Source organism: Microchirus variegatus (genome assembly GCF_963457635.1).
Source record: "Microchirus variegatus genome assembly, chromosome: 19".
Classification (NCBI taxonomy): Eukaryota; Metazoa; Chordata; class Actinopteri; order Pleuronectiformes; family Soleidae; genus Microchirus; species Microchirus variegatus.
The window spans coordinates 20,478,482-20,490,280 of record NC_139820.1 but is presented as its reverse complement, the minus strand read 5'-3'; the positions used below and the strand labels follow the sequence as shown (position 1 = coordinate 20,490,280).

At 35.5% G+C, this 11,799-nt stretch overlaps 1 protein-coding gene across 1 annotated transcript in view; it reads right to left on the bottom strand.

Moving 5' to 3' along the window:
- Nucleotides 1-896: 896 nt before the first annotated feature.
- Nucleotides 897-11,799, bottom strand: part of LOC310941208 (protocadherin-10-like) — a gene marked incomplete at both ends in the record, with an annotated part of 40,687 nt that continues 29,784 nt past the window's right edge. The window contains one exon of the mRNA XM_083906334.1: nt 897-950. Coding sequence (XP_083762460.1) covers nt 897-950 — 54 coding nt within the window. The remainder of the gene's footprint in view (nt 951-11,799) is intronic.

The window sequence follows — 11,799 nt, the reverse complement described above, 5'->3', positions numbered from 1 at the left end:
ATGGATAAGAACGCCTTCAGAACATGTAGATATAGATGGATTTATATAGAGTTTTATATTTTAAAAAGAGTACAGTAAACACTTCTCACACATGATAGAAACTACTGGACACCTCAGAATCAGAAAAGTTCAGGGCCAAACACTGTCCAAGCCCGCGATATGGTGAAAGAAACAAAAGAATTAAAAAAAAAAAAAAACATAAATAATAAGAATAAAAAAAAACATTCTGCCCACAATCTTTTCCTTACAAACTTTGAAGAAGATCAGAATAGAGACACCTGAACCACATCAACGGAATAGAAAAATCGAAAAGTGTGGTATTGCATTTTGAAATGCACAAATATTCTCCTGTACAATTTGGCGTCTCAATTTTTTTTCTCGAGTACAAATGCCTAAAGGGCTCAGTGGTTGGTTTTTCTCTGTGGCTCTCGTTCTCACTTCATCTTCATCACTTCCCACATCCCAGTCCTCACTGTGTTTTTCACCTCCTCAAAGATCCGTGCTGTAAACAGGCACACGCAGATTGGAAAAAGGACGGCAGAAATCGTCTCTGTCTCTGCGTCCCTCCGTTTAAATTCTCAGTCCTGCTGAGACAATAAGCTCCTCCCAGTAAGGCTGTCCGTCAACCCCCAGTCCACCCCGGGTCCACCCCCTCTCCTCCGGGTCCAAATGTGGTGCCTCCGAAATCCCGGCAGTGATCCGAGGACTTCAGATCACTTCAGGGTTGGACATGGTGGGAGTGGACGGGGTCTCGTTTTGGGCTTTGGGATTTATATTTTCAGAATTTTTTTGCTCGGTGACGAGGGATGAGGGCCAAAATGGGTTGAAGACAAAATGCTCCTTCTGTCGTCGCTGATTTCCAGCCTCGGCCGTCGCGGGGGAGCGATTGTGCAAAGTCACGCGGTTTCCGATATGTCCACGCGAAAGGAGCTAGCAAATCCTTTTCCTCGCTGTAAGAAGAGACAGAGGGGAGAAGAAAAAAAACATGGGGTCAGCTCACTGCGTCGGGGTTTGGACATGAGCTCAGGTCACACACACACACAACGGTTTTCAGCTCCATAATCGGGATAGTTCACATTTAGCAGTTTAGTGTGAAATTTCCCATGGAGGCCGGCACCAGCACCTCCATGACACGTCAAAAAAAAACCCAGATCTGATTTCTAGTATTCTGGAAATATGAGACACAAACAGGAAAGCAAGAGAAGTTCATCAGAGAAAAGAAGGAGGAAATGAACAGCACTGCTGCAATGAAGCCATATGCAAATGGAACAGTGGAATATGTACAAATGTGGAACTTCCATGTGTTTATCAGTATTTTATTATATTATATTATTATTATAATATATTATATTAAAATCGGCCTTAGTTAGCTCAGCTGGTAAAGACTTGCAGTGTTCAAACCATCCTCCTCAAAATGTGTCAGATATGTTGTTATAAGCACAAATTTGCTCTTGCCATGATTGTAAAATTGCAGACACGTATTGTGTGATATTAAGTATGCTTTATCATAAATATTTCCATGGATTAAAACAATAAATAATAAATAAATCCTGATTTAGCCAATCATGACAAGACCCTACAGTCCCGGTGAACGATGCGTGAGCGTGTGAGCCACAGTGGCACTGGTGCACTGTGAACTCACAGTGACTGCAATAACTCTGACACACTAAAGTTCTCCGACTTTGAAAGCCATGTGAAGTGAACTTGGCCTGTGTGTGTGTGTGTTCTTGTACTTGTGGCATACTGAGGACCAGTGAGGGTTTTTAACCAACAAAGTGAGGTCTTTTTTACAGAGTGAGGACATTTTGGCTGGTCCTCACTTCTGGTTGCTATAACATGCTATACTCAATTTGTCAAAAAAGAAAAAAATCTATTTTGGACGACATAGTATAGTATGACGTTTTTGTCAAATTTTGGACCCAAAATTTTTGGTCAAATTTTCTTTTTTAAATTTTGGTCGACAGTATAGCATGACTTTTTTGTCAAATGTTGGAGCAAAATTTTTTTGTCAAAGATTTTTTCACATTTTGGACGACATAGTATAGTATGACGTTTTTGTTAAATTTTGGACCAAAAATGTTGGGTCATTTTTTTTTTCAAATTTTGGACGACAAAGTATAGCATGAGGTTTATGTCAAATTTTGGACCAAACATTTTTGGTCTAATTTTTTTTTTTAATTTTGGTTGACATAGTATAGCATGACTTTTTTGTCAAATGTTGGAGCAAAATTTTTTTGTCAAAGATTTTTTCAAATTTTGGACGACATAGTATAGCATGAGGTTTTTGTCAAATTTTGGACCAAACATTTTTGGTCAAATTTTTTTTTTTTAATTTTGGTCGACATAGTATAGTATGACTTTTTTGTCAAATTTTGGACCAACATTTTTTTTTCAACTTTTGGATGACATAGTATAGTATGAGGTTTTTGTCAAATTTTGGACCAAAATATTTTTGGTCAAATTTTTTTTCAAATTTTGGATGACATAGTATAGTATGACATTTTTGTCAAATTTTGGACCAAAACATTTTTGTCAAAGATTTTTTCAAATTTTGGACGACATAGTATAGTATGAGGTTTTTGTCAAATTTTGGACCAAAAAATTTTTGGTCAAATTTTTTTTTTCAATGTTGGTCGACATACTATAGTATGACTTTTTTGTCAAATTTTGGACCAAAGATCACAAAAAAAAAAATTCTCGAAAAAGTTTTCCAGCCCTTTTTGCTCTGGGGCTCCACCTGCAGAAATGTTATGGTACTGCAACCAGTAGTTCTTTATAGATGTCATTCATGAAGTAGATATTTGAAATTGTGTTGATGTATAAAGTGGAAATGCTGGTCCTCAGTATGCAGTAAGTACAAGAATGTGTGTGTGTGTGTGTGTGTGGAGGGGGTGACAGAAAACAACAACAAAAGAAGAAGAAGAAGAAGAGCAGTGTTTAAATGGCCTCATTCACACAGCATTAGTGGGCTCACAAACGCACAACCGAGGCTTGTGGAAGTGTCACGTCTCTCATCGGGGGGGTGGGGGGGGGGGAACGCTCCTGTGAAATGGCTCATGGATGGGTGTGTGTGTGACCATGCACTTAAAGGATGGAAGGAGGGGGGTTGTTATGGGAACAGTGTCGGTAAGTGAGTGAATATCGCACAGCGGCGAGTTTATTTAGGACAACAAACAAAGGAGGGAGGCCAGGCTGGATCGGGCCTGGAGTGCATTCCAGCCCCCCCCCCCTCCTCCGGCTGACTAAAACCCAACCCTCCCCCGCCGACTCAATGCCGTCGTCTGAGTTTGATGATGGTAATCACTGAGCTATCCTATCATTCACCCCCCCCCCCAAACCCAAACCCCTGATTTCCCCCACCCTCAACCTGACCCCAGGCCAGGTCCAGGTCCAGGCCTGGGCCTGCCAGTCCCAGGACAAAAGAGTCTCTGTGTATCACTGGCTCAACTTGATCAGATTAAGGAGCTCCAGCCTCTTGGTATCATCATTCTATCTGCCCCCCCCTTGCTTTGACTGTTGTTCCCTCTTTGCCTTTATCCACTGCCCTGCCCACACACACACACACACACACCGCTCATTAGCATAAGGCCCACAGTGATAATCCGAGTGAGTGGAGTGGACTTCCTGGGAAACGCAGTGGTTAGAGAATCACTTCATGAGCGCATACTAAGAACATTCTTAAAAAGAATAAAAAGATTCAAGTCATCAGATTTAAATCACTCACTTAAATCACTTCAATATCAACATGACTATTTAATGATGTAGTTTCACTCTTTCACTGAAATATTCATTGTAACACCACAGCAGTGCTACGATGCCTTATGGTGCATCATTAGCAACAACATCTTTGTTTTGATCTAAATTATTCCATTAGCCATTGTTCATTGTTGTCGTCTGGCTCCACAGCCTTATACGACCACAGCTGCCGAGTTTACAGGAACATTGATCCACACGGTGCAGCATCCAACTGGGGTTAGAGACTGGTCTTACACGGCTGGGTGTGGGTGTTTGAGGGTTTAAAACCTGAAGCACGCGTTGACCCTGGCTTCATCGATCACGACGATGTGTCCAAGCACAGTCACAGTATTCAATACTTGAGCAGCACCTGAGCGTTGTCTTTTCTAGCCAGTCGCCAAAGAAAACAGAACGACACACTCAAATGTGCAGGTAGCCTCAAAAAAGGGAGATTATCACCATACTATCATCACTGCATCATCACACACTGTACCAAACACTGGGGCAGGACCCACAGATGTTTCCCAACCTTTTAGTTAAGATTTATGTCTGTATGTTTACCAAAAAACATCAATGAAACACTTCTTGGACAGGATTAGTTTTACAATTCCAATTCTGCTCTTAGGGTGAATTCCAATTCCTTGCTTAACCATCAATCTCAAAAATGCTCTCCCTCTAGTCCAAGTTCTGTCCCGATTCTCAGAAAAATTAAGTTGAGGCCAAGTTTAAGGGCTGTATCGCCCTCAATGTTGAGATTTTCCGAGACCACCCTTCGGAGCAAGGGCTACCCAGAATGCATTGCGTGTTTTGACAGAACAAAGATGACGCCGAAAGCAGCGAAATGAGTACGATACAAATGGACGACATAGTATAGTATGTCGTTTTTGTCAAATTTTGGACCAAAATGTTTTTTTCAAAAAAATGGTCAGATTTTGGACCAAATAGTACACTATGACATTGAGGTCGAAGACATAGTATATGATGACATTTTGTCACATTTTGGGCTAAAAGAAAAAATTTAAATAAAATTTTTCAGATTTTGTACGACATAGTATAGTATGTCGTTTTTGTCAAATTTTGGACCAAATTCTTTTTTTCAAAAAATGTCAGATTTTGGACCAAATAGTGTAGTATGACATTGAGGTCGAAGACATAGTATAGTAGGACGTTTTGTCACATTTTGGGCTAAAAGAAAAAATTTGAATACATTTTTCAGATTTTGGACGACATAGTATAGTATGTCGTTTTTGTCAAATTTTGGACCAAAATGTTTTTTTCAAAAAAATGGTCAGATTTTGGACCAAATAGTGTAGTATGACATTGAAGTCGAAGACATAGTATAGTAGGACATTTTGTCACATTTTGGGCTAAAAGAAAAAATTTCAAAAAAATTTCTGATTTTGGACGACATAGTATAGTATGTCGTTTTTGTCAAATTTTGGACCAAAATGTTTTTTTAAAAAAAATGGTCAGATTTTGGACCAAATAGTGTAGTATGACATTGAGGTCGAAGAAATAGTATAGTATGACGTTTTGTCACATTTTGGGCTAAAAGAAAAAATTTAAATAAAATTTCTGATTTTGGACGACATAGTATAGTATGTCGTTTTTGTCAAATTTTGGACCAAAAGTTTTTTTTCAAAAAAATTGTCAGATTTTGCACGAAATAGTGTAGTATGACATTGAGGTCGAAGACATAGTATAGTAGGACGTTTTGTCACATTTTGGGCTAAAAGAAAAAATTTCAAAAAAAATTCTGATTTTGGACGACATAGTATAGTATGACGTTTTGGTCACATTTTGGACCAAAATTTTATTTTCAAAAAAATGGTCAGATTTTGGACTAAATAGTGTAGTATGACATTGAGGTCGAAGACATAGTATAGTAGGACGTTTTGTCACATTTTGGGCTAAAAGAAAAAATTTCAAAAAAATTTCTGATTTTGGACGACATAGTATAGTATGTCGTTTTTGTCGAATTTTGGACCAAAATGTTTTTTCAAAAAACTGGTCAGATTTTGGACCAAATAGTGTAGTATGACATTGAGGTCGAAGACATAGTATAGTATGACGTTTTGTCACATTTTGGGCTAAAAGAAAATTTTTTAATAAAATTTCTGATTTTGGACGACCTAGTATAGTATGTCGTTTTTGTCAAATTTTGGACCAAAATGTTTTTTTCAAAAAAATGGTCAGATTTTGGACCAAATAGTGTAGTATGACATTGAGGTCGAAGACATAGTATAGTAGGACGTTTTGTCACATTTTGGGCTAAAAGAAAAAATTTCAAAAAAATTTCTGATTTTGGACGACATAGTATAGTATGACGTTTTGGTCACATTTTGGACCAAAATTTTATTTTCAAAAAAATGGTCAGATTTTGGACTAAATAGTGTAGTATGACATTGAGGTCGAAGACATAGTATAGTAGGACGTTTTGTCACATTTTGGGCTAAAAGAAAAAATTTCAAAAAAATTTCTGATTTTGGACGACATAGTATAGTATGTTGTTTTTGTCACATTTTGGACCAAAATTTTATTTTCAAAAAAATGGTCAGATTTTGGACTAAATAGTGTAGTATTACAGTGAGGATGATGACATAGTATAGTATGACGTTTTGGTTACATTTTGGGCTAAAAGAAAAAAATTCAAAAAAATTTCTGATTTTGGACGACATAGTATAGTATGTCGTTTTTGTCAAATTTTGGACCAAAATGTTTTTTTCAAAAAAATGGTCAGATTTTGGACCAAATAGTGTAGTATGACATTGAGGTCGAAGACATAGTATAGTAGGACGTTTTGTCACATTTTGGGCTAAAAGAAAAAATTTAAATAAAATTTCTGATTTTGGAGGACATAGTATAGTATGTCGTTTTTGTCAAATTTTGGACCAAAAGTTTTTTTTCAAAAAAATTGTGAGATTTTGCACGAAATAGTGTAGTATGACATTGAGGTCGAAGATATAGTATAGTAGGACGTTTTGTCACATTTTGGGCTAAAAGAAAAAATTTAAATTAAATTTCTGATTTTGGACGACATAGTATAGTATGTCGTTTTTGTCAAATTCTGGACCAAAAGTTTTTTTTCAAAAAAATTGTCAGATTTTGCACGAAATAGTGTAGTATGACATTGAGGTCGAAGACATAGTATAGTAGGACGTTTTGTCACATTTTGGGCTAAAAGAAAAAATTTCAAAAAAAATTCTGATTTTGGACGACATAGTATAGTTTGTCGTTTTTGTCGAATTTTGGACCAAAATGTTTTTTTCAAAAAAATGGTCAGATTTTGGACCAAATAGTGTTGTATGACATTGAGGTCGAAGACATAGTATAGTATGACGTTTTGTCACATTTTGGGCTAAAAGAAAAAATTTAAATAAAATTTCTGATTTTGGACGACATAGTATAGTATGTCGTTTTTGTCAAATTTTGGACCAAAAGTTTTTTTTCAAAAAAATTGTCAGATTTTGCACGAAATAGTGTAGTATGACATTGAGGTCGAAGACATAGTATAGTAGGACGTTTTGTCACATTTTGGGCTAGAAAAAATTTAAAAAAAAATTCTGATTTTGGACGACATAGTATAGTATGACGTTTTGGTCACATTTTGGACCAAAATTTTATTTTCAAAAAAATGGTCAGATTTTGGACTAAATAGTGTAGTATGACATTGAGGTCGAAGACATAGTATAGTAGGACGTTTTGTCACATTTTGGGCTAAAAGAAAAAATTTCAAAAAAATTTCTGATTTTGGACGACATAGTATAGTATGACGTTTTGGTCACATTTTGGACCAAAATTTTATTTTCAAAAAAATGGTCAGATTTTGGACTAAATGGTGTAGTATGACAGTGAGGATGATGACATAGTATAGTATGACGTTTTGGTTACATTTTGGGCTAAAAGAAAAAATCTCAAAAAAATTTCTGATTTTGGACGACATAGTATAGTATGTCGTTTTTGTCGAATTTTGGACCAAAATGTTTTTTTCAAAAAAATGGTCAGATTTTGGACCAAATAGTGTAGTATGACATTGAGGTCGAAGACATAGTATAGTATGACGTTTTGTCACATTTTGGGCTAAAAGAAAAAATTTAAATAAAATTTCTGATTTTGGACGACATAGTATAGTATGTCGTTTTTGTCAAATTTTGGACCAAAATGTTTTTTTAAAAAAAATGGTCAGATTTTGGACCAAATAGTGTAGTATGACATTGAGGTAGAAGACATAGTATAGTAGGACGTTTTGTCACATTTTGGGCTAAAAGAAAAAATTTAAATAAAATTTCTGATTTTGGACGACATAGTATAGTATGTCGTTTTTGTCAAATTTTGGACCAAAAGTTTTTTTTCAAAAAATTGTCAGATTTTGCACGAAATAGTGTAGTATGACATTGAGGTCGAAGACATAGTATAGTAGGACGTTTTGTCACATTTTGGGCTAAAAGAAAGAATTTCAAAAAAAATTCTGATTTTGGACGACATAGTATAGTATGTCGTTTTTGTCTAATTTTGGACCAAAATGTTTTTTTCAAAAAAATGGTCAGATTTTGGACTAAATAGTGTAGTATGACATTGAGGTCGAAGACATAGTATAGTAGGACGTTTTGTCACATTTTGGGCTAAAAGAAAAAATTTCAAAAAAATTTCTGATTTTGGACGACATAGTATAGTATGACGTTTTGGTCACATTTTGGACCAAAATTTTATTTTCAAAAAAATGGTCAGATTTTGGACTAAATAGTGTAGTATGACAGTGAGGATGATGACATAGTATAGTATGACGTTTTGGTTACATTTTGGGCTAAAAGAAAAAATTTCAAAAAAAATTCTGATTTTGGACGACATAGTATAGTATGTCGTTTTTGTCAAATTTTGGACCAAAAGTTTTTTTTCAAAAAAATTGTCAGATTTTGCACGAAATAGTGTAGTATGACATTGAGGTCGAAGACATAGTATAGTAGGACGTTTTGTCACATTTTGGGCTAAAAGAAAAAATTCCAAAAAAAATTCTGATTTTGGTCTAAATAGTGTAGTATGACAGTGAGGATGATGACATAGTATAGTATGACGTTTTGGTTACATTTTGGACCAAAAACTTTTCTTTCAAATATTTTCATCCATTGCATGTTGTTCAAATTGTGGGAGGAAGCCGGAGAAAACCAACACACACGGTAGATCACACAAACATCTTGCAGGAAAGGCCACTGTTTCAACCGGGGCTTGAACCCATGACCCCAGATCTGCTTGATGCAAAGGCAAGAGTGCTAACCACTACACCAACCTATGCCTAGACTTAAAGACATACTATAGTATCTCCTCTTTGGTCACATTTTGGGCTAAAACATTTTTTTTGGAAAATTGTACTGTTTTGGCAAAATTGTAAATTTTTGTGTTAAATTCAAAGATCGCAGTAACAGGAGAGAGAAGCCATTTTTTAAATATTTACTTTTCTCATGTTTTAAGTTTGTTTGTTTTCACCTCTAAAACTAAAGTTTCAAATATAAAAGTATACTAATATATAAAATACACATGTTGATGACAACACAATCCTAATGTGAGCGATTAGTTTTCCTAATTTAACATACAGACTTATATCAGACTTTTTCATATATATATATATATAAATAAATCAAAAAAGCAAAATTGAACAAACATGAATTAAATTCATTTATCTGTGCTTCTCTTCCCTGCTGTGGTGAACAGCATGCAGTGGTTTTTAAATGATGTTGCGAGGGAAGCAGCGTGGCTCTGACAGTGGGATAAGACAATGAGAGGGGGGGGGGGCTCTTCAGGCACCGCTTGACAAAATTATAATTACGCATTATCACTAAATTGCCGTGATTGAGGATGTTTCTCTTTGTAGCCTTTGATTGAGAGCTAAGAAAGAGTAATTCCTTGGGAAAATGACTTTTCCCCTCCTCCTCTCCTCAATTATCGAAAACCTTTTTTTTTTTTTTTTCCTCCTCCAGCTGCGCTGCAATGACATCTATCGAATGAGAAAGAGACGTTAAAGCTGTTCTTCCACGTTGATTAAAACCAGACATTTTCCATATCTGGCTTCTAGAGAAGGCCATCGTTCTTATATGTTACCGTAACGAGACAGAGCTTCTGTGACGCCAACATCTCCCACATCGGAGCAAGGATGTACAGTCGATCATGATTGCTGTTGGCATGTTTCATTTTGGAGGACCCACAGGCGTGTGTGTGTGTGTGTGTTCTTGTACTTGTGGCATACTGAGGACCAGTGAGGGTTTTTAACCAACAAAGTGAGGTCATTTTTACAGAGTGAGGACATTTTGGCTGGTCCTCACTTCCTGAGGTTGCTATAACATGCTATACTCAATTTGTCAAAAAAGAAAAAAATCGATTTTGGACGACATAGTATAGTATGACGTTTTTGTCAAATTTTGGACCAACATTTTTTTTTCAATTTTTTTTTCAACTTTTGGACGACATAGTATAGTATGTATAGTTTTTTATCAAATTTTAGACCAACATTTTTGTCAAAGATTTTTGTAAATTTTGGACGACATAGTTTAGTATGACGTTTTTGTCAAATTTTGGACCAAAAATTTTTGGTCAAATTTTTTTTTTTTGTTGGCCGACAGTATAGTATGACTTTTTTGTCAAATTTTGGACCAACATTTTTGTCAAAGATTTTTGTGAATTTTGGACGACATAGTATAGTATGACATTTTTGTCAAATTTTGGACCAAAAATATTTGGTCAAATCTTTTTTTTAAATTTTAGTCGACATAGTATAGTATGACGTTTTTGTCAAGTTTTGGACCAAAAAAGTTTTTCAAAAAATGTGTCAGATTTTGGACGACATAGTATAGTATGTCGTTTTTGTCAAATTTTGGACCAAATTTTTTTTCAAAAAAATTGTCACATTTAGGACTACATACTATAGCACTACGTACTACATAGTATAGTATGACGTTTTTGTCAAGTTTTGGACCAAAAAACGTTTTTCAAAAAAACTGGCAGATTTTGGACGACATAGTATAGTATGTCGTTTTTGTCAAATTTTGGACACATTTTTTTTTTTCTAAAAATGTTCACATTTAGGACTACAAACTATAGTATGACGCACTACATAGTATACTATGACGATTTTGTTAAGTTTTGGACCAAAAAAAGTTTTTCAAAAAACTGGCAGATTTTGGACGACATAGTATAGTATGTCGTTTTTGTCAAATTATGGACAAATTTTTTTTTTTCTAAAAATGTTCACATTTAGGACTACAAACTATAGTATGACGCACTACATAGTATAGTATGACGATTTTGTTAAGTTTTGGACCAAAAAAAGTTTTTAAAAAAATTTGTCAGATTTTGGACGACATAGTATATAGTATGTCGTTTTTGTCAAATTTTGGACCAAATTTTTTTTTCAAAAAATGGTCACATTTAGGACTACATACTATAGTATGACGTACTACATAGTATAGTATGACGATTTGTCAAGTTTTGGACCAAAAAAACGTTTTTCAAAAAAATTGTCAGATTTTGGACGACATAGTATATAGTATGTCGTTTTTGTCAAATTTTGGACCAAATTTTTTTTTCAAAAAATGGTCACATTTAGGACTACATACTATAGTATGACGTACTACATAGTATAGTATGTTGTTTTTGTCAAATTTTGGACCACATTTTTTTCCAAAAAAATGGACAGATTATGGATGGAATAGTGTAGTATTTTGTCCATTTATGTCGACCACATGGTCTAGTAAGACGTGTTTAGCTCAAATGGTAGAGCACGCAACCTGCAAGTGTTGAGGCTGTAGACCTCGCTACAGGTGACCCTGGTTCAAATCCCGCACCAGGCGATCTTGCCTAAATGTCATTCCCCACCTCTATGCCTCCTGTCTCTCTCCCGTATACTATCCGTTATAAAGGCAGGTTAAAAATGCCCCCCAAATAAAAATTGCCAGATTTTGGACGACATAGTATAGTATGTCGTTTTGGTTTTGGCTACACCTGTAGCGAGGTCTACAGCCTCAACACTTGCAGATTGGGTGCTCTACCATTTGAGCTAAACACAATGTCTTACTA